Below are 24,560 nucleotides of genomic sequence, written 5' to 3'. Positions count from 1 at the left end.
GGGAAAGAGGGTTAAAGTAGCTTAAGGCTCCCCAGAGCTCTGCCTGGTGGTCTGACATTGGGAAATTTTACCTACTGTATTCTTTAGAGCCTCTTTTGTTTTGTTTTCCTAAACTTTCCCTTTAGAGTTGCTGTTGGAGCTGACACAGAATTCATTACATTCCTGGGGGAGCTCTAAGAACTGGCCACTCTGAAGTGAAATACTGGTGTTGGATTTCCGGGGCTTGCACCAAGAGCGCAGGAGGTTGTAATGATGGATAGCTGTTGGAATAGTCTTTTTCTCCCTGGCCACTGCAGAGGGAGTCGTCGCTCTGCAGTAGGAAGAGAGATGGTTGCTTTGATCCCCACATCTGCAGTGTGACTCAAGAAAGAACCTACTGCAGCAGTCCCCTTACGGAAAGATGTGACACAGTCTCCAACAGGCCATCAGGGGTTCCTGCAAGATTCATTCCCCCTTAGGAGAGGCAGGAAAGGCCGACTGTGCAATGCGTAACTACCATTTACTGAGCCACAGTGGTAAGCCATCTTTGTGCTGGGTGCTTTATGACTGTTACCGCCTTTACCTTCACAGCAACTCTACGCAGATGCTACAGCCCCATTTTACACAGGAGAAAACTGAGACACAAAGAGACTGGGTATTTTATCCAAGGTTTCTCAGTATGGAAATTGCTGAGTTGGAATCAAATCCAATCATCTGACTCCATGCTCTTTCCACTATATCTGAATGCAGATGGTCTCCTGTCCTAGGACTTGGACACAGTTGCCGCTGGAGAAGCTTCTCCTTCACTGTAGACCGTGAGGGGTTAGAGAAATGAGAGCACAATAGACTATTACAGTTGAAGTCACTCAGAACACCCTCAGGAAAACTTCTTTGTTTTACAAACTGGAAAATGAAATTTAAGGAGTTAAGATTCTTTTTTAAAACAATATTTGTACAGTGCTTTAAACACAACTTTTATGGGCTGAATTATCTCCCCAAAATTTGTATCTTGAAGCCATAATACCCAATATCTCAGAATGTGACTACATTTGGACAGAGGGTCTTTAAAAAGGTAATTCTGTTACAATGAGGTTTTTAGGGTGGACCCTAATCCAATACGACGGATGTCCTTTTAAGAAGAGGAAATCTGAACACAGACAGATACAGAGGGAAGGTCACATGAAGACACAGAGCGAAGCAGCCACCTAAAAGTCAAGGAGAGAGGCCTCAGAAGAAATCAACCCTGCCAATACGTTGATCTCAGACTTCTAGCCTCCAGGACTATGAGGAAATAAATTTCTGCTGTTTAAACCACCCAGTCTGTGGTACTTTGTTATGGCAGCCCTAGCAAACTAATACAACTGTTTCCACTTCTGTTATGTCCTTAAAATAATTCTGTAAGGGAAATTGATAGCATTATTATTATTATTTTTACTGATACAGAAAACGTGGCCTGGAAAGAAAAAGCAAAGGCACTTGGGAGTTCCAAAAACATTTAGGTTAGTTTTTATCAAGCAGGAAGGTTATATGATGTCAGAGAACATACCTTTATTCTAAAGGTGGTTCTTTCTCCTTTCTGAGGCTACAGTGAGCAAAATATCTTTAGAGTAGAATCACAGAATATTACAGAGTGCTTTTTGAGATTATCCTCTCATTTTATAGATGAATAAATAGAGGCCCAAAGAGAGTTTTTTGTGTGTCTCTTGTACCAGGATTTACTCCTTCCTGAAATGCAATTGAGGGGACTAGAAATCAACAAGTAATTGGCAGCAGTACAGCTGATTAGTTGTAGTACAGCTCTTAGGCACTTAGCTGTAAACAGAATGGCCTTAATGTTTTCTTTACTTAAAAAAGAAACACGAAAATCAAAATGTTATTCTTGTGTCATGATAAAAATTCTTTGTCTATTCCCTCCGATTCACAAATAGCACAAGGGTTTATAAGATCTTGACAGAACCCACAGGATCATTTTTTAAAATGCTTTAATCTTCTATTGTGATTTTTTTCTGTTACGTCCAGTACCTGGCACCACTTTAACCACACAAAGCAAGAGAGCTGTTAAAAGGCTAGAACGCTTGTCGTACAGATCAGTGGTTCTCAAATCTTGGTCTCTAGACCAGCAGTATCAGCAACACCTGGGAACTTGTCAAAAATGCAGATTTTCCTGTGTCCCACCCAATTTAATTATGATCTTTGGGGGTGAGGGTGCTGTTTTAACAAGTCATCTAGGAGATTCTGTTGCATACTAAACTGTGAAAGCCACTGATAAAGATTATTCACAGAAAACCAGGTTTGCACGAAAATCAGGCAATAGTTTTCCACATTGAGGCAACATGAAAATATGCAACATTAAAAATGTTATTTCCTAATAGATCCAATGCTCTCTTTTCAAATTTGATAGGATGAGCAAACCTCATCAATGTCTCTGCTATTAGCCCTATGATTAATTGCCTACTATGGGCCTAGCCCTTCACATGCATCAACTCATTTAATCTTCACAGCAACTCCACATGAGAAGTGTTCTTATCTCTCTTTTTATAGATGAGGAAACAGAGGTTCTCGGGTCATAAAACTGCCTCGTTTACACAGCTAGTAAATGACAAGCCAGGACTTAAAGTCAGCTCAATTTTAATGCCAAAGCCCAGACTTTTTTTCTTTATGCCCATTTAGGGTCATCAGATTTAGCAAATATAAATACAGGATGCCCAGTTAAATTCAAATTTCAGCTAAACAACACATTTTTTTTTAGTATAAGGATGTGCCATGCAATATTTGGGACATATCAACAAAGTATCTATTGTTTGTCTGAAATTCAATTTACCTAGGTATCTTGTATTTAATCGGGCAACCCTATCCCATTGTTTCCTTCAGTCTGCTTTCCAACCAGTTGAAGAAAAAGAATCTTCCCTGAGGGTCATTAAGACTAAACTGGAGCCTGGTTCTCACTCCAGAAGCTGCATTTTAACACAATGCCCAAGTGATTTATATGAACACTACTGTTCAAGAAGCAATGAACTAGAATGTTACAGTCCAAAATGATTTTGATCTAGAGCTAGGGACCACATTCAGAACCCCCTCTAGACCTGAGATTCTATGATTCTATCAGAAAAGATGATGTGAGGTAAGTTAGCAGTTTACTTTTTTTTTTTTTGCTTTTATTTGAAATACTGATATAAATCTATACAAGGCAATGAGAAATGTTGAAAAGTCAATAAATGTTTCATTTACAGAATTATCATTATTGATTAAGTTTTTGAGGGTAGGGGTAACATTGAGAAGAATTTCATAATTATTAAAGTATCACCAAAAATGCCTTTAATATTGGATTTCAAATCTCTCATTCAAGTAACTAATAGGGGGGTCACAGCAGAAGCAAGGCTACTCATTTACAAATAAGAATACATTCTTTAGCCATCAAATATGAGACACAAAGGGAGAAAAATAATTTCCCAAATGATACTTTTACACACTCAATCATAGCTTATTAAACACCTGGGGGAAGTAAAAGTCCTTCTCCCATTGTGACAGACATACACAATTTGTGTAAGATGCCATAACATTCTTTCATGCAACACTGTAAATGAGTTTTTGGAGGAATCAGCCTCAAGCTCCCTAAGACAAGAATGGCATCCAACAGCTCCTACTACTGTGCCTATAGAAATCATTATAGCTCAAATAAATGTATGAATTAAACACATATTAATTTCCTATGTGCTGGGTTTGTGCTGGGTTTGGAGGATGGGCTTACATGTAAGAAAAAGGGGACAGGAAAATCCAGGTATGTGCAACGATTCAGAGGAATTCAAGCAATGACACTGTCTAGGCCAGGACCTTGAAATGGAGAGAGACCTGGTAGTATGTGTGCATAGGAGGTGGTGAAAAGGGGTTGGATATAAGGCCAGGAAAGCAGGCTGGGGGGGGTCTTATCAGAAAATCTGTGCAGTCTCCAATCTTGAGCTGGTTGTCATTGACCCATATCTATCTTCAATTAAGCAAAAGTAATATATTTCCATCTGTTTGGTTTTATGTAACAGAGTTTTTCGGCTTTAATAAATATTTATCTGATATATTATTTTGCTCTTTGACATTAATTCACACCTGGCTTAGAAGAAAGTACTTTATTAAATATTAACTATGGCACTTAAGAAGTTTTGGATCTAAATTATTAGAATATCAAGCAAATATATACCAACCTCTCTTTATGTTTGGCCCACAGAGGTTCCCATTATGAAAAGAGTTTTAGTGATTTATTGTTTCTCAGATCCTCCGGTGCTATTTTTCACAAATTCCTATAAGCAGTCTACAAATTAGATACTGAACAAATGTATGTTGCCCTATTCCACTGAGTCTACAAGGTTATTAAAATGTCTACTTATTCCTAAAACACTAATCCAGGCTCAAGCACTTGAATAAGAATCTCTCGGGGACCTGTCTCTCCTTTGTGCCGGGGGAAGCGCCTACAAGTGGAGTATGAGTCTGCATGCGTGCCTGTCTGGAAGGAATAGACAGTAGCTTATGCTAAGTCATGGGGGAGTTCTTCAGTTGTTTTGTGCTGTGCTGCCAGAACTTTTCAACACCAGTGGAGTCTTCTGTGTCTTAATCACTGTCTGAAGGAGTTCAAGACTATCTTAAGAGACATGGGGGGTTGGGGGGAGCTAGAGACAAATCATACCATCTGACTCTCCTTCCTCTACCAGGTTATTGACCATAATAGTGCCCCACTCTGGGCTGAGGCCTCGACTAGATACTTAACATTTTGTCATTTTTTTTCCCTTACAAACCTACATAATATGTGAATATTATGAATATGTGAAATTCACATATTTTGAATATGTGAAGCATGTGATTTCAATATGTGAAATCTCCACTTGACAGAGGAAAACATAAACCCAAGGTCAGTGAATGGCAAGGGGTGTCTAACCCAGATATGTCTAAGTCGAAAAGTATGTTCTGTGTTCACCAAGATGCACTACTTCCCTACCCCGTGTAAAATGTGGTTTAAAAAAGTCAATAGACAAAGAGGGAAGAGATATGGGAACATATATATATGTATAACTGACTCACTCTGTTATAAAGCAGAAACTAACACACCATTGTAAAGCAATTATACCCCAATAAAGATGTAAAAAAAAATAAATAAATAAATAAATAAATACCAAAACTGTGAAGTCATTCAATTTTTGTTATAATACCCTACATCAGTGTTGGACAATTTTCAACATACCTTACCTAACATCATCACATTTAAGTCTCACAATAGACCAGGTCAGGAGGTAGGATTAGATTTAACTACCCATAATACACATAAAACAATTGAGGCTGAGAATTTAAATGATATGTTCAAGTTCATGCAAATAACAACATGACAGAGCTAGAATCAGAATCCAATTCTAAGACTGATACTTTTATAATACACGGAAAACTTTCTTTCTTGGAAATACAACAGGTATTTTATAAAAAGATTCAGTTTTTGAGCACTCCTTACCAAAGTAGAATATAAACTGATGAATAATTGGAAATGAACAGCTTTGTTACAACTATAGATGATCACATTAATTAGATCAATCTGGAACAAAACCAAATTAAACAAGGGAAGAGCAGAGAACGCCTGGAAACACAGCTATCTAACATAGCTGGCAAATAAAATAAAGCCTTAGATCTTTGTAATCTGGCTTCCCTAAGGTCTTTTTTGCTCTTTGAATTGACTTGAAAATAAACACACTTCACATATTATTTCTATTACAGTTGCATAATAATATATTGGCTCCAAAGAGATGGGTTAAGAATTGTTTTGAATGATACTTAAGTTAGTCTATGCAATCACACAGTGTTACCTCTCAATTTAATCAAACTAAAATTTGAGCTCTAAACATGGACTTAATTCAAATATCATTGGACTTAGTTCGAATATCACTCTTGCCCTATATATAGTCAGCCACCTTTCACTCTAATACAAGTTATTAGAATTATTTTAAGACCTGGAATAGCACACATAGACCTGGCGTAGTTACCTGAAGAGAAAATGATTGGGTGAGTTTAGTATCTGAATTAGCATTGAAGGGAGAAGGGGACTATTAGTAAAGTAGAACCTGAAACTGTATAATTTGTGTAGCCAATATAATTCTAATACATTCATAAGAGTCACAATAAATGCTCCAGCACCACACACTTAAGTGTAATATAAGTTTTTTTAAATTAATTAATTAATTTATTTTTGGCTGTGTTGGGTCTTCATTTCTGTGCTAGGGCTTTCTCTAGTTGTGGCAAGTGGGGGCCACTCCTCATCCCGGCGCGCGGGCCTCTCACTATTGCGGCCTCTCTTGTTGCCTGTTGCACAGGCTCCAAACGCACAGGCTCAGTAGTTGTGGCTCACGGGCCTAGTTGCTCCGCAGCATGTGGGATCTTCCCAGACCAGGGCTCGAACCCGTGTACCCTGCATTGGCAGGCAGATTCTCAACCACTGCACCACCAGGGAAGCCCGTAATATAAGTATTAAAAAGAGGTTATTCCCAAATTAAAAGACTTGTCCTGTCAAAACCTGAGGAATAATGCAGGAAAGGACACAAAAGCATTCCATTCTTTTATTAACGACAACGTTCACTGATCTGTGAATAACCTGGCAAAAAATGAAGATTATTGAGTTACTTTACCTGTCTATCCATCCATCACCAGAGAACAGGTTTCAAAATGATGGATTATCTCACCACCCTGCAGTTTATCCCACACAATACTCTCTCCTCAAGGGAAAAACAAACAAGTGATCATACAAACATCATCATGCTTACCCCCTACACTTTATGTATCATCTCCATGCCAATATCAACTATTAACTAGAAGGAAAACTGTCTGGAAAATCATACACAAAAGACTCAAAAAATGAGGTATGTCACTGTTTATTTTACCCTCTAGGATTTTACAGTTTATAAAAAGCCTATTCAAAAAATAGTCCTCAAACTATTGGGAGACAAGCTTTTGGTTAACCTATTCTACAATGCTATTCTAATTTAATAAGGACAGTTCTCAATTGAAATAGTACATTCCAGTGGTTCCTAACCTTTTTGAGGTGTGATACACCCCTTGAGACACTGATAGAAACTAAGAACCTCCTAAAAAATGCAGCTATGCACATTACACACACAAAATTTGGCATGAGATTTCAGGGTATTTACCCCCAAACTCCTGAAACCCAGGTGATTTATTCCAGGCATTGGAAGCCAGGTTAAGGACCCCTGAATTTGAAGAACGCCTATTATTATACCGGCCTTCCACTGCTGTCTATTTTAAGCTGAGATATGTGTTTTTAAAGATGATGGCTATAAGTTGGCTTATGCTATAATTGAAGATGGCCAAATTAAAAAAAAATTAAGAGGACTGTAATTATATATATTCTTTAAATGTGTGGATTGAAAGAAAGGAAAAGAAAATATACCAAAATATTTAGTGTGGTTACTGTTAACAGGTGATGGGATTTAACTATAATAATCAATAGTAATACTTCTGTTCCTGTTTTCCAAAATTTCTGTACATGAAATTATATTTCTTTAAAAAAATATACTTATTTATCTATTTATTTTGGCTGCACTGGGTCTTAGTTGTGGCACGTGGGATCTTTAGTTGTGGCACACAGGATCTTTAGTTGTGGCATGAAGGCGGGATCTAGTTCCCCAGCCAGGGATTGAACCCGGACCCCCTGCATTGGGAGCACAGAGTCTTAGCCACTGGACCACCAGGGAAGTCCCTATATTTCTTATATAATAAATACATAATTTTATTAAGCATGATGACACCAACAATAGGAAAATGATTAAATAAATTATGGCACATAGGTCCATATATCAGAGAACTGTTCAGCCCTTAACATTTTAAGTATGCATATACATACATGTTCATACATAGATATCTGTATAAGCATGGGAAATATGGGAAGATATGCAACTAACTTAACAATGGTTAACTCTGCGGGTGGAATTCTAGGGTGGGAAATAGGGCTTGCATTTCTTTATAAAAGTGAGTGTCTGTGTGTATTATTTTTTTTCAGTATTTTCATTTTTTTCCTACCTACTAAGATTATATGTTACCCCAAAATTTGCTTTTTAATGGCTATTTAACATCTCCTGACAGTATACTTTGCTAAATGACCTACATGAATTATTCCACTGATTCAAGTGCCAAGAGATTTTAAACTGTTCTGTTCCTTAAAGAATTTTTACACAGTTCCAGATTATAGAACCAAAAGTTGAGTAAGAAGAATGTAAGAAAGACCTGAAAGAACATTTTATTCTCCCTGCCTGTCAACATGTAACTAGAGTAGACTACACCAAATTAAATATATACTGAGTTGGACTAAACCAGTATTTCTCAAACAGGGATTATTTTGCCCCAGGGGACATTTGGCAATGTCTGGAGATATTTTTGTCTGTCACAAGTAGGTAGGTGAAGGTAGTGGCATCTAGTGGATAGAGGCCAGAGATGCTACTAAATAAACATCCTAAAATGCATAGGACAGCTCTTCCAACATCACAACAAAAAATTATACTGCCAAAAATGTCAACAATACTTCAATTGAGAAACTAGCCTAAATCAAGAGCCTCTAGAACAATTATTTATCTCACAGAAATGGACCATGTTCAATGACAAGGTGAGGTCAGACCACTGATGGTTCTTAGCATAGAGTGGAGCCCAATCTTCTTGCTCTTTTCTAGAAATGGATGGGTTAACAGAGCAGTCTGAGATTCCTATAACTTCCTAAGTGTCATCTGTGTGCTTTGATTAAATTAATTTCATGTCATATCTGTTTAGGCTCCTTCAAATCATTTCTGAGTACTGATGGCATTCATTCCTGCATTGCACACTCTGGAACCCGATGAAATATGTTTTCTTATTCTTTAATTGGTCTATGAGTGTGCATTTTATTTTTTTTCCTCAACTACAGTAAACACTACTGACACTGCCATCAAAGTCTGACTATATCATATTCTTTTTCATATATATCCACTACACCTAGGAGAGTATAAAGTAGAGAACAGACGCTTAAAAAATAGCTGTTGATTTAAAATGGGAAGAAATGAAAATAATCAAACTTATAACAAATGACAGAGATGCTTCTTCACAAGTTTTCTGTCACTTTAACTAAATCTTTTCCTTCTTGTTGATTAGAATTGGGCCTGGATAGCAATTCCCCTGGCTGCTTCCTCTTCAGCAGTGTTCCCTAAACAAGCAGCATCAACAACATCTAGAAACTTATTAGAATGCAAATTTCCAGGCCCCACTTCAGATCTACAAGTCAGAAACTCTGGGAATGGGACACAGTAATCTGTTAAATTCTGACATAAGTGAAAGCTTGAGAAATACTGCTCTATGGGCCCTTTAACACCTAATTTTTGCAGCAATTCATAAATACCAACTATTCACTCATTTATCCATCAAATACTTAATGAATGATTAATAAATACCAGGTATTGCACTCAGGCAATTTTCTATAATTTCTTAACATCAAGGTTTAAAAAAAAATATTATCATGTTTTGTAGGTACAAGTCTATCCCGTTGATTACACTAGGGTCAGAAAAACTACCACCTAGTTTTGTAAATAAAGTTTTTTTGGAATACAGCCACGTCCATTCTTTTACATACTGTCTAAGACTGCAAATAGTTTCAACCAAAACCATATCGCTTGCAAAGCCTAAACTATTTACTATCTGACCCTTACAGAAAAAGTTTGTTGACCCACTGGATTAGAACACAAATCTAGCTCAGTCCCTAACTTGGTCTCATACTTGCCCTGGTAGCATTCTACAACAGCAGCAACAGCAGCAGTAATCATCATAATCATAGTAACAGTAAGAGTAATAACACCTAACACTTATGTAGTACTTACTAAGGCAAGTACTGTTTAAGCACTTTCTAGATATTAATTCACTTTAAGCCTCACAACCTATGAAGTAGATACTACTATTATTTTCCCCATGGAAAAACTGAAGAGACTGGAACACAGAGAGTTTAAATAACTTGCGCAATGATACACAGCTAGCACATGGTGAAACCGGGATTTGACCCCATTGGTCTGGCTCTAAAATGTACACTCTGGTTCACTGCACTGAACTTACTTCTCCACACCACTATAGCACAGATATCTGCTTGCATCTACCCGAAGAGGTGCTTGTAAATTACAGTTCCAATAGCAATATTTTCAAGTCTTCCCATCTCTCCCCAGTCTTTAGAGCCCAGAAGCACCTTTGCTAGAACGTCTTCTTTTTATAAGCTCTTAAGGATGATTATCTGAGTAAAAAAATAATGCTTTCTTTTATAGAAAATTCTCACAATGGTTTTCAACCCTTATTAGGTCACGGATACCTGTGAAAATCTGATGAAACTACCAATATTTTTATAAAGATATACATATAACCTGTTATATATAAGTTCCAAGGACCTATGGACCCTAGATTAAGAAGCTTTTGTATATTTCAATGCAGTTCTATTCAGCTGCACTGCTGCAAAACAATAGTGTGTAGCGATCCACTATGAAAATATTTCTTGACCATATGATTTATATACTTGATGTTCAATTAATTAATCCGTTTCTTTTTAATTCACTCTGGCAATTTTTAACATTTAATTTCAAATATTTAAGGCTTGATTAAATAATCAAGCTTTACATAAACACACACACACATACATTTGGATTGGTCAAATCTACCAACAATTAGACATAGGGCCAGATTCTGCACCTAGGTGTATCGTGGAGTTTTACTTATGACACTGTGGGAGGAAACCAGTGGGATTTGGAGCGTAAAACAGATCAATGCTAACTAGTCCCCCAAAACGTATAAAACATAACTGCTACTGGGCTCATCTGCATTACTGTTTATCAAATGCATACATACAAGTTATAGGGGTGAGGGGGGAGATCGATTTGCTCATGGTCTGTTTCTCCTTTTACCTTTATCAATTAGGTAAATTTAGGAAGTTGACATAATTTCTTTATTCATCTAAACTGGTATTTCCTATTGGGCATAGAATCAGAACATGTTTCTAGAACACGGTAAGAATGGCCCTTATTCTCTCCTGTCTTTTTTGAGGGGGTGGTGGGTGGTGGTGGGGGAATGACTATGCATTGACTGTGAGAAAAGAAATCATAGCAAATTACAAGTTGTTAAACCACAAATATTTAAAAATCCCCCCAAATAACAATATTTTAATTAACTATCTCCTCTTAATTTTTTCCAGAAAACATCGTTTAAAGAAACATTGTAGAAGAAGTGAGTTGTGTAGAATGCATACCAGGAAATCTGGTTTCTAGTCTCAGCCTCTCCTTACCTTGACTTTCCTCATTTGTAAAATTAGACAACCAGTCCAAACAATATAACAGCATTCTTCCAACTCTAAGTTTTTCTGTTATATCACTAGCAAAATAGTAGGGAGATTTTTACAAGAAGAGAGATTAAGGAGAATGCTGTTGAGGGGGAAGAAATGTACCATTAAAGAATCTAGATCCATAATCTAGCCCACACTTGTTGGGGTGAAGGGATAAGAACATTGGGGGCAGACAGTAAAAAGCCATCTCAATTTTGCTTTTTCTGACTTCACATGCAGTTGAAGCCATAAATAAACTCATAAAATTTTCCATCAGTATAATCTTTCATCAATTTTAAGGCTTCTCTTGGTTTTCAAATATGTTGATCCAGGTTAACAAACATCTCTTAGATTTCTGAAAATTCTCTGAATAAAAAAACTTGGTTATTACAGAACAAAATAAGCAGGTTACTTTGGTCTGAGAGATGTTTTATACTATGAGTTCTCCAAAAAGAACAATACAACATTCAGTAAAGTGTATGCTTTGATCTTGGACTTTGGACTAAAGAAGTTATTTTTTTTAAGCAGAGGAAAAAAGACAAAATATAAAATACCTTATACTTTATATTAAAAAACAAATTCCATGGTTATGGCAAAATCATAGTAGCATCTATGTGGCCCATTTGGGGCATCATTCTTTCTGCCATTACTGATTGAATGTATCAAATGGGAGATTCCCTTTCCTGTTGTTCTATGCTATTCCTATAATTTTGAGCAAGTTACTTATATGTTTTGGACTTTTGGTGTTCTTTCATTCTCTTTTCTAAAAAGCTCTAAGTTAATCAATGTGTGTTCCACAATTTCCTGAGGTAGATCGTGCATCTATTCAATTTTCCATATACAATACTCAGGAAAACGATATTTGAATGCGAATACTTGGTACAAAATATTCGGTGGTGATTTTACACACACACACACACACACACACACACACAATTTATATTACATGTTAAAAGTAAAACATACTCATTCTGTATGTTTTAACAATCCCATTACATTAAAGGAAAAAAAGGAAATAAAATGTAGGCTGAAATCTGAAGAATGGAAGGCTGAATTACCTAGTAAACTGTTAAATTCTCTCTCTTTACAAAAAACAAGTAACAATCTCCAGGCAGTCTAAGTCTATTTATAAAAAAAAAATGTAGAGTTTGTTTGCTCCCACAGGTACTGCTCCATTTCATAGGTTATGAAAACACGACACAGTATATGAAACCCATTCTGAACTAGAAAGTAGTTCTAAAGGCTACCATGTTACCAACCACACAGATAACAGAAACAAATTAGTTGGTTAGGGCTTAAAAAGGACTTCTGTTTGGAAAGTATAGTGTGAGAGTTTAAAAACCTATATACTGCATACATATCCTGTCCAGTGTGCCAGAAAAAATATTAACCAACAAATATACAGTAGGGGAAATTCTATGGCTTGCTAGACTAGAAAAATATATAGGTTTCAATGACTTTCTTCCCGTATGGTCCAATTTATGTATCTTGACATATCAATGGGTAATAGGTAGTACAATAAATAAGCTTCATTTTCTTTGCTGAAAAAAAACCCTACCTATTTAAAATTGATAAAAACCTCAAAGGGTGGTCATTCATGAAAGTTATCTCCAGTAGTTAAAATGTTATACTGTTTATGCAGAATTCATTTAGAATGCAAGGATATGACTTACAAAAGTCTCTGAATCCTTCACATAAATATGCATGCATGCCATTTATAACAGTAGCCTTCATGAGAACACACTGTAACTGGCTGTGAGAAGTGCTTAAGAGGGTCATATTAAAACAGAATATAAAAGGGTGGTTAGAAATCACAGAACAGGTGATACCTAATTCTGATAACCTGGTGATAAAAAGTGTAGACTATGATGTATAGATGGTGGTAGTGTTAGTATTTTAGGATATAAACAGAACAATATTTATATGAAATTATAAAGCAGGGAAGGGAATCAAATATAAAATTAAAAGTTAATATCCCTAGGCCAAGTAAATGCATTTTATTGTAATTTATAAACACACAGATTCATATATATAATATGTAGGAAGAACTCAGAGTTGCCTTAATTACCAAAGAACCACCCAAAAGTTTAATATACTACTTCAAATATAACAGTCTTTTGCTGTTGTCTTTAATATCTATCTATCTACACAAATACATATATATTTAATTATATCATTCCCTGAAATTTCAATTCACTTCAAATTGGAGAGAGCGAGATATAATTTTTATAACCAACATTAAATATGAACCACACACAAAATTCTGAGATAGGCTTGCAGAGGATAAAAAGGTACAGAAGGCTGATAAAACCTCAGCCTTAAGAAGGTTACAATCATCTTTGGTGAAAAATATTTCCTTTGTCTACAATTCAACACATAAGGGTGTCATTCAAATTTTTTATCAGTACAGGACAAATGAAACTTTTAAATGTTGTTTCCCTTAAAAACAACAAATAAACAAACATTAAATATATATTTATAAATATATGAATTAGGAAAGGAAATAAATGGATTTTGTGAAAAAATAAGAATGAGGTTAAATATTCCATTTTCATAAAGTGCTGGTAAGGAAGCCAGTGAGCTTCTGCTCACTCCCCAGTGACCTGTTGATTTTGTCCCTATTCCTTACCCTAAAGTTCTGTAGGAGTAAGTGGCAAGTGCGAACATGAGAGAAAGTAGTGTAGCTCCCTCTGAATCGGGCAAAGCCACAGGAAGAGGAAAAGAATGATTAAGAAACCCATAGAACTCCCCTATTAGTTTCAATTGATAGGAGGACCTCTGGTCCTGGGGGATATGACACTGCCCATTCATCCCTACTTTGACAACAGGTGGAGGAGGAAGAACTTGTCTGGAATTATACAGACCTATTTTTCAGAATTAAGTTACTTTCAAATTTATAACATTCTTACCATCATTCATAAAATCACATATTGAACTAGATACTGTGAAGGGACCTCCTATTACTAACAAAAGACTATTTCTTACATTAAACATAATTTTTATTGCACTGCTGAGAGTGAAGGAAATAAGAGAAATGTCCATAGGAAATCCACAACCCCAAACACACATATGCACAGTAAAAACCCTGAGCTGAACTCAAAGCTTTGAGCAACAAACACTGCAATTAAAAAAACAAACAAACAAACAAGTCCTGTTGCCCGTATCAGTGTCGGAGCTGTATCTGGGGTTCCTTTATTAAGCAAGGACCCCCTGAAGGGAGTTAGAATGGTCCCAAGTCTTAGTGCCTTCCGGCTGAAGGAAAACACAAATAATTTTTGAAGGAAAGCATTCTTAATTTGGGCCCCCAGATTTCCACAGATTAAAATCAATCAAATACAAACTCTCAGTCAAAAATAAGCATGGCACAAGGAAATAAATCATTAACGTAAATCAACAGAAACAACACATGGCAGAATATAAAATATCTGTATATGAAAGAAGTGACCAAGCAAAAGAGACTAGCAAACAATGACAAGGAAGATTTTGGGGGAAAAAGCAGAACTTCTAAAAATGAATGATAAAAATATTGGAGTAAAAAAAAAGGGTTATACTGCAGATTAGTTACAGGTGAAGAGAATAAACTGGAAAACAGACCTTTATTAGGTACCCAGAATGTAGCAGGAAGGACAAGGAAATAGAAAATATGAAAGAGAGATTAAAAAACATGGAAGAGAGAATGCTAAGTTCTAAAACATACCTATTTGTGGTTCCAAAAAGGTGAAAATAAGAGACAATGGATGAAAACAACATTTGCAAGATATTGACTGATAATTTTCTAAAATAATAAATGACAATTCAAAGATAGAGGAACTTGCAATGTAGTTGTTTGAACCATATGGAATTGTAGGTCAAAATGTTTTAATATTGTTAATTTCATATGGTTTGACCTATATCAAGCTAGATAAATACAAAGAAACCGATACCTAAATTCACTGTAGTGAAAATGCAGAACACTGCAGACAAAATATCTTAAAAACAGCCTGAGAAAAAAGAGCTATCACTTATAGGCTGACATCAAACATCTCAACAACAAAAATGGAACCCAAATGACAGTGGAATAAAATTTTAACGTACTGAGAGAAAAGAACTGCCAACATAGAAATGTTTACCTAACAAATATTCACTCAAGAAAAAAGGCAAAAAAAAAGTTATTTTCATATGCACACAAACTAGAAAGCATTAACTGCCCAGAGCATAAACTAGAGGAACTTTTAAAATTATATACTTCTGAAGGAAGGAACAGACTCCTGTTAACTGCACTTACACTACTTGGTAAAAGATAGAAATTGTCAGATGGAATTAAAAATATGTAATAATATGCTATTTAGAGCTCTAAATATAGTTGAAAAATAAAGGGATGGAGAAAGATATAACAGGCAAATATTAAAAAGTTGGAGTAGCTCTTTGATATTAGATAAACTAGACTTTAAGAAAAAAATGTATTATTAGGGATGGAGAAAGTCAGCAGACTATGTGAAACATTAAATTCATCAGGAAGATTAAACAATTATAAATTTATATGATCTTAATAAATTGCCTCAAAATAAATATAAGGTAAAAATTATAGGGAGAAACTGACAAATCAAAAATCATAATGGGAGATTTCAAAACATGTCACTCTATCATTGACAGATCAAAGAAAAAACACTTCAATAAAAATAAAGTTTGAAAATGACAACTCGAAGCTTGACTTATCAGACTTCAAGAGCAATAATTAGAGAGCCCTGTAACCAACAACTAGATAAACATATTCTTCTTGAGCACATGTGGAAAAATTATAAAAATTGATGACATACTAAGTCATAAAGTTCAAAGAATTAGTACCATAAAAACATATTTTCTATACACAGTAGAATTAAATGAGATGGTAAGAGCAGAAGAATCATCCAGATTAGCTATTTTAAAATACATAACTCATGGGTCAATGAAGAAATCACAATGGAAATTAAGATAATTAGGATTAAAAGATAATGAAAATAATATATAATAACTGTGTAAGATTCAAAACAATAGTTAGAACTTTATCATATTAATGCTTATATTAGAAAATTAAAAAGGTGACTATTTAACTCATTAGGTTTCAGCCTAAGAATCTGCAAGGGCAGGGCAGGGGAGGGATGAGTTGAACAAAACCCAAAGAAAGCAAAATAAAGGATAATAAAGACCAGAAATTAATGAACTAGGACACAGAGAATCAAAAAACCCAGAAGTTGATTCTTTCAAAACATAATAAAGAGATTGAGAAACTTGTCCAAGGTTACATGGCTTATAGAGGAGCCAGGATTTAAATCTAGGCAGTCTGTTTCCATAGTCCAGGTTCTTAACTACTATGCTCTACTACCCCCAAAAGTTCTAAGTATAAAAGAAAAGATTGCTATATTTGACTACATTAATCTTAATGACCTCCATGCATCATAAATACCATAAGGCAAGATACATGCAACACATTTAACTGAGAAAAGATCAGTATTCAGAATATATAAAAACAACTACAAATCAATAAGAAAAAGACAACAACCCAAGAGACAAATGGGTAAAAGACATGAACAAGCATTTCCCAAAAGAGAAAACATGAATAGCCAATAATCACATGAGAAGACGCTCAACCTCATTAGTAATCCAGGAAATGTAAAATAAAAATACAATGTGATGATACTTTATGTGAATTAGACTGACAAAAATTAAAAAGTCTGATAACACCAAATGTTGGCAAAGATGCAGAGCTATGAGAATTCTTATATACTATACTGCTGGGGGAGGTAAACTGGTACAACTCTCTGGAGAAACAACTGGGCACTATCTTGTATGAACCTTTATATATCCCATGACTCAGTAATTCCACTCCTAGATATGTATACTAGAGAAAATCTTGAACTTGTATACTCTGAAACATACACAGGATGTTAATAACAACAAAAAACTGGAAAAATCCTGTGTCCATCAACAGAAAAATGGAATAATAACTTGTGGTATATTCAAAATGGAATACTATGTAGCAATGAAAATAAGTTTAACTATAACCACACACAACAAGGATGATGCTTTGAAACATAATGCTGAGTGGAAAATGGAATTTACAGTATGACTCTATTTTATAAAGTTCAAAAACAGGCCAGACTGATTGTATCATTGAGGTAAGTAGGTAGGCAGGCAAACAGATTATAAAAGAGTAGAACAACAAAGTATATGTTTGCATATACTAAATCTTGACTAAATCTCATTTTTGTCTATTTTTCATCTGTTATTCAAGTATCAGTTTAAAAGAGATAAGAAAACCAATGCCTGTCTTACCTGCAGAAACACTGAGGGAGTTCTCCTTGGCCATATAAAGGAAACAAAAATGGAGTGTTGCCATACCGCCCAAGACAGTGAAGAAAGTTTTTGGTAGCTCTGAGACCATCTATAGTACTGCTGGCTGTCTCTGATGTCATTGCAATTGAATGTAGGACAAAATATTGGAGGTTGGGGGTCAATTTCTGAGTTTTTAAATATTCAGAAAATGTAATTTCCTCATAGGCTATGAAAAGAAAGATGAAAACTTATCAATTAAAATCAAACCCAAATTTCCATTTAAAACCATTGCAAAAAAATGAGATCAGGTCTGTTTAAAACACTTGGCAAAGGACACAGGTGGTAATATTATTACATTTTAGACAGAGACCATTGATTGTGGGGGGACAAAAAAAAACTAGAAACAATCTCACTGTCCTAATTGGACTGATGATACAATTTTTAAGCTTTAAATGATGATTCTTTGTTTAGTATTTTATGGATTTAAAAAATTAGAAAAGTATTAAATAATTCATTAATTATCACAACAGGTTTCCACAGTTGGCAATAATCTTACTTTATTATTAAAACTGCAGAATAATGCCAATAATTATACTTTGAAATATTAAATATGACAAATGGCAATTTTTTTGGTGAAAACGATAGAGTAATACTTGTTTTTTTTGAATTGTTATTTCTTCCTAAAACTACGAACAATGAACTATGCCTAAAAGGTAATGAAAATAATTTCTGTATGGCTAGTGGAATCAGTCTTACTGCCTTATAATCACACCTCAAAACATAAGGATCCCCTAAATACTATTACTTTAAGCCAAGAACAGAAAAAATGTAATTGGACTGTTAGTGGTAGACAAAAACTTTATAGAAATAATATAAACAAAAATTATAAAAATTTCCTAAGAGAATATAAGTTTATACTACTGTGGAGAACAATCTGGCAGTATCTAATGGACTTGAAACTTTAAGAACAAGTGCTAGACTTTTAATATTCCATCTAACATAAAAAAAAAACTGCTGTATTTCTCATTGTAACTTTATAAGTGAATTGTCAGTATATTCCTATTTTGGATAACTCTTCCAGCTCAATGCACTTTAAGTGTAAAGCTCTGATATTAAAGTGGTGTATTCAACTTTCAAAATACTCTGAAGTAACTGGTCCCAGATCACACAGTGAGATGGGTCAAAGCCAAGACTAGAAACCATCCATATCTTCGCCTAATCCAGGGGTTTCCCACCCCCATACTATCTAGCTTGTTTTTAATCAATCAAAATAAATAATTCAACATTCCAAGCAAAAGCGATCCTGGAAAAATGAAAAAACATACAGATTTTTTAATGACTGATAAAAAAATTAATGGATGGGGATGTGGGAGAGTAACATATATGCACTGCTATATGTAAAACAGATAAACAACAAGGACCTACTGTATAGCACAGGGAAATATATTCAATATCTTGCAATAAACTATAACAGAAAAGAATATGAAAAAGAATATATATATAATATAAATATAACTGAATCACTTTGCTGTACTCTTGAAACTAACATAACATTGTAAATTAACTATACTTAAATTAAAAAAAAAAGATTAAAAAATTAATGGATAATGAAAAGGGAGTATCATCTATGAAGAACCAGTTGACCACAGTGTTTAATTAACAAGAATAAAAATGAACACCCAGCACAGAATTTCTGTCATGATGAAAAAGTTCTACAGCTGCACTGTAGCCATAGTAGCCACTAGCCACGTGTGGCCACTGAGCACTTGAAGTGTGGCTAGTGAGACTGAGGAACAAATTTTAAATTTTATTTTATTTTAATTAATTTAAATTTAAATAGCTACATTTTGCTAGAGGCTAACCTATTGGACAGTGCAAAGTAAAAGTATTTTAAAAGCATAGTGAGTGGCTCATTAAATCAGAGCAAGCATATTAAAATAATAAGAACTCTCAAATAATGTAAGAAAACAAATTTAATGAAAAAAATACCTTTATATTCATCAGGATGTTCCTCATACTCCATACAAAATGTAAGAAACTTCATTAGCATTCGCTTTTCTACCATAGTAAGTTGTTTGCTATTAAAGACATCTGCTCTGGAGCAAGGAACCTGAAAAACATGATTTTAAAAGTTAAGAAACTGCTTCCTAGTGATACACGTATTCCAAATGACATTTTCTTTCCCTGTAAGTATGACAAGATTATTATTTCCTTTCTAATCAGGCTGTTTCATGTGACTTTCCATCAGTTCTTATGGCATCGCTGTTGACTTCAGAGCTAATTAACTTGTGAGCTCTCTTAATCCTGCCAAGTTGCTCTTTAGGCCATTAGAAGGCCACCAGCATGTCACCCCTAACTGGGAACAAATGACAGCTCAAATCTAGCAACGCTGTCTGAAATTAACACTTTCTCAACACGAACGTCAAGCTGCAGAATAAATCATGAGAAAATTAACATTAGACATTTTAATTGGCAATCTCTTACTATTTACAGTTGTTAATCACCATGCAGGATTGGATTTTGCTGCTTTACCAGGAAAATAACAACCATATTTGTTTATCCTTCCCAAATAAAACACAGTAACTCAAAATCATACCCAGTTACAATACTTGCTCAACACAGTACCTGTTCCACTCTTCCTTCTCGAAATGCAAGAATCCTGGTAATATTTTTGAACTCTGCATATCGACTAACATTAGATTTGATTAGAAGATCAATTAGCAATCCTCGAGAATACAACAGCTGTACAAAGAAAATATTTTAGAGAATGAAATAAAAGGTGAAATAGTGGAAAAACTGATAAACACTAAATAAAGACATATAATTTTTTTATATTTAAAAATATTTGTAAAAAGCATTATACCTATTAATATTATAATACATAACACACTTTATTATAGGTTCACCACTGATTATCTGAAATTCAAAATTCAAAAAATTCTGGAATCCAAAGTTTTTTCATAACTGACCCAAACTGATACAAGGCTCTTCCATCCGCTTGTCCCAGTTAATGTGAATATTCATACATCTCACTGCAGAAATATTAATATGTTTAATTATAGAGTGACTCTTCAGACCCTGTTAAGAACGTTACATCATATATAAAATATCAGCTAGCATATATACTGTATTACATTCTAAAATATATTTTTTTAAATTCAAATAACAACACACGAGGCCCAAAGGGTTTTGGATAAAAGACTATAGCTTTACATAAGGCCAGGTGGTTATTAAGAAGAAACCAGCCTGCTGGACCTCCTCATAAACTGAAAAAGAAAAAGACCGGCTATGCATGTCCACCCAAAGAGTCAAATTATACGGTCTCTGTAATCCTAGCTATCTAGATTTATATGATACGTCTTTCTCAAGAAGTGAGAATGATGGTTATTGCTAGCATGCATGTGAGACTGATTTAATCTTTCAATATATCTCATAACCAACTTCACAGAGACAAAAACAATTTCAACAGTATTATGTAGCATGTTTTGAATTTAACCAAATGGATAAATGCAACAGATTTCACTAATTCCTATACTGAGATACCTTTAAGTACCTATAACTCGATAAATATTAAAAATATAAATATTACATCTTAAATAAGGGGGAAAAAGAAAAAAAAACAGCTTAACTACAAAAAAAAGAAATTTAAATAATCAATCAAAACCATTACTTTCGGGGTGGGACCTTCAAGATGGCAGTAAGATGCGGAGATCACCTTCCTCCCCAAAAATACATCAGAAATACATCTACATGTGGAACAGCTCCTACAGAACACCTCTGAATGCTGGCGGAAGACCTCAGATCTCCCAAAAGGCAAGAAAATCCCCACGTACCTGGGTAGGGCTAAAGAAAAAAGAAAAAACAGACAAAAGAAGAGGGATGGGACCTGCACCTCTGGGAGGGAGCTGTGAAGGAGGAAAAGCTTCCACACACTAAGAAGCCCCTTCACTGGTGGAGATGGGGAGTGGGCGGGAGGGAAGCTTCAGAGCCACAGAGGAGAGCGCAGCAACAGGGGTGCAGAGGGCAAAGTGGAGAGTTTCCCGCACAGAGGATCGGTGCCGACCAGCATTCACCAGCCCAAGAGGCTTGTCTGCTCACCAGCCAGGGCAGGTGGGGTCTGGGACCTGAGGCTCGGGCTCAGGGAGAGGACTGGGGTTGGCTGCATGAACACAGCCTGAAGGGGGCTAGTGCACCACAGCTAGCCGGGAAGGAGTCCAGGAAAAACTCTGGACCTGCCTAAGAGGCAAGAGACCATTGTTTCGGGGAGCGCGAGGAAAGGGGATTCCTTCCCTGTCTGCCCACAGGAAGCAGAGCACCGCTTAAACTAGCTCCAGAGATGGGCATGAGCTCCGGCTACCAGCTCAGACACAAGAGATGAGCACGAAATGCTAACAATGCTGCTGCAGCCACCAAGAATCCTGTGTGCAAGCACAGGTCACTATCCACACGCTGCCGCAATGCCCCGTGAGCCTGTGCAGCCCACCACTGCCAGGGTCCTGTGATCCAGGGACAACCCCCGCAGCAGAACACAAGGCACGCCTCAGGCTGTTGCAAACTCACTCTGGCCTCTGCTGCAGCAGGCTCATCTGGCATTCCAATTATAACTACCTTACCCCTCCTTCCCTCTGGCCTGAGTGAGCCAGAGGCCCCTAATCAGCTGATGCTTTAACCCGATCCTGTTTGGGTGGGAACAGAAGCCTGAGGGCAACCTACGCAAAGCCGTGAGGCCAAAACCAAAGCTGAACCACAGGAGCTGTACAAAGAAAGAAGAGAAAGAGAATTTTCTCCTTGCAGACTCAGGAGCAGCAGATTAAACTCCCATAATCAACTTGAGGTACCCTGCATCTGTGGAATACCTGAAAAGACAAGGAATCAACCCAAATCTGAGGTGGTGGACTTTGGGAGAACTGTAGACTTGGGATTTGCTGTCTGCAATTGACTTGTTTCTGATTTTTATGTTTATCTTAGTATAGGTTTTAGCACTTGTTATCATTCATAGATTTATTAGTTTGGTTGATCTCTTCTTTTTTCTTATTACTTTAAATATTTCTTAAATTTTAATAATTATTTTATTTTTTCTTTCTTTTTTTCTCCCTTTTCTACTGAGCTGTGTGGCTGACAGGGTCTTGGTGCTCGTGCCTGGTGTCAGGTCTGAGCCTCTGAGGTGGGAGAGCCGAGTTCAGGACACTGGACTACCAGAGACCTCTAGGCTCCACGTAATATCAATCGGAGAGAGCTCTCCCAGAGATCTCCATCTCAATGCTAAGACCCAGCTCCACCGAACGGCCAGCTAGCTCCAGTGCTGGACACCGCATGCCGAAACAACTAGGAAGAAATGAACACAACACCAGGCATTAGCAGAGAGGTTGCCTAAAATCATACTAAGTTCAAAGACACCCCAAAACACACCACTGCATGCCGCCCTGCCCAGCAGAAAGACTACATCCAGCCCCACCCATCAGAACACAGGCACCAGTCTCCTCCACCAGGAAGCCTACACAAGCCACTGAAACAAGCTTACCCACTGGGGGCAGACACCAAAAAAAACAGGAACTACAAACCTGCAGCCTACAAAAAGGAGACCCCAAACACAGTAAGTTAAGCAAAGTGAGAAGACAGAGAAACACACACCAGATGAAGAAGCAAGGTAAAAACCCACCAGACCTAACAAATGAAGAGGAAATAGGCAGTCTACCTGAAAAAGAACTCAGAGTAATGATAGTAAAGATGATCTAAAATCTTGGAAATAGAATGGAAAAAATACAAGAAATGCTTAACAAGGTACTAGAAGAACTAAAGAGCAAATGAACAATGATGAACAACACAATAAATGAAATTAAAAATTCTCTAGAAGGAATCAGTAGCAGAATAACTGACAAACAGGTAAGTGACTTGGAAGATAAACTAGTGGAAATAACTACCACAGAGCAGAATAAAGAAAAAAGAATGAAAAGAATTGAGGACAGTCTCAGAGGCCTCTGGGACAACATTAAATGCACCAACATTTGATTACAGGGGTCTCAGAAGAAGAGAAAAAGAAAGGGACTGAGAAAATATTTGAAGAGATTATAGTTGAAAACTTACCTAATATGGGAAAAGAAATAGTCAATCAAGTCCAGGAGGCACAGAGAGTCCCATACAGGATAAATGCAAGGAGAAACATGCCAAGACACATATTAATCAAACTATCAAAAATTAACTACAAAGACAACATATTAAAAGCAACAAGGCAAAAGCAACAAATAACATACAAGGGAATCCCCATAAGGTTAACAGCTGATCTGTCATCAGAAACTCTGCAAGCCAGAAGGGAGTGGCAGGACATACTTAAAGCGATGAAAGGGAGAAATCTACAACCAAGATTACTCTACCCAGCAAGAATCTCATTCAGATTCGATGGAGAAATTAAAAACTTTACAGACAAGCAAAAGCTAAGAGAATTCAGCACTACCAACCCAACTTTACAACAAATGCTACAAGAACTGCTCTAGGCAGGAAACACAAGAGAAGGAAAAGACCTACAAAAACAAACCCAAAACAATTAAGAAAATGGGAATAGGAACATACATATTGATAATTACCTTAAATGTAAATGGATTAAATGCTCCAACCAAAAGACACAGTCTGACTGAATGGATACAAAAACAAGACCCATATGTAGGCTGTCTACAAGACAGCCACTTCAGACCTAGGGACACATATAGGCTGAAAGTGAGAGGATGGAAAAAGATATTCCATGCAGGGCTTCCCTGGTGGCGCAGTGCTTGGGGGTCCGCCTGCCGATGCAGGGGGCGCGGGTTCGTGCCCCGTTTCGGGAGGATCCCACGTGCCGCGGGGCGGCTGGGCCCGTGAGCCGTGGCCGCTGGGCCTGCGCGTCCGGAGCCTGTGCTCCGCAAATGGGAGAGGCCACAGCAGTGAGAGGCCCGCATAACGCAAGAAA

The 24,560-nt window shown here is 36.4% G+C and overlaps 1 protein-coding gene across 1 annotated transcript in view; it reads right to left on the bottom strand.

Annotated features, from left to right (window-relative positions):
• The window catches only part of CHM (CHM Rab escort protein), a 209,157-nt gene that overhangs the window by 94,546 nt on the left and 90,051 nt on the right, over positions 1-24,560 (bottom strand). Inside the window, exons 6-8 of the mRNA XM_007468558.1 lie at positions 20,246-20,362; positions 19,610-19,730; positions 17,621-17,846 (exon numbers count right to left, since the gene is read on the bottom strand). Of these exons, the coding sequence (XP_007468620.1) occupies positions 17,621-17,846; positions 19,610-19,730; positions 20,246-20,362 (464 nt within the window). The remainder of the gene's footprint in view (positions 1-17,620; positions 17,847-19,609; positions 19,731-20,245; positions 20,363-24,560) is intronic.

This window comes from Lipotes vexillifer, unplaced genomic scaffold (genome assembly GCF_000442215.2).
Source record: "Lipotes vexillifer unplaced genomic scaffold, Lipotes_vexillifer_v1.1 scaffold1336, whole genome shotgun sequence".
NCBI classification, from domain to species: domain Eukaryota; kingdom Metazoa; phylum Chordata; class Mammalia; order Artiodactyla; family Lipotidae; genus Lipotes; species Lipotes vexillifer.
This window is presented reverse-complemented; position numbering and strand designations above follow the sequence as displayed.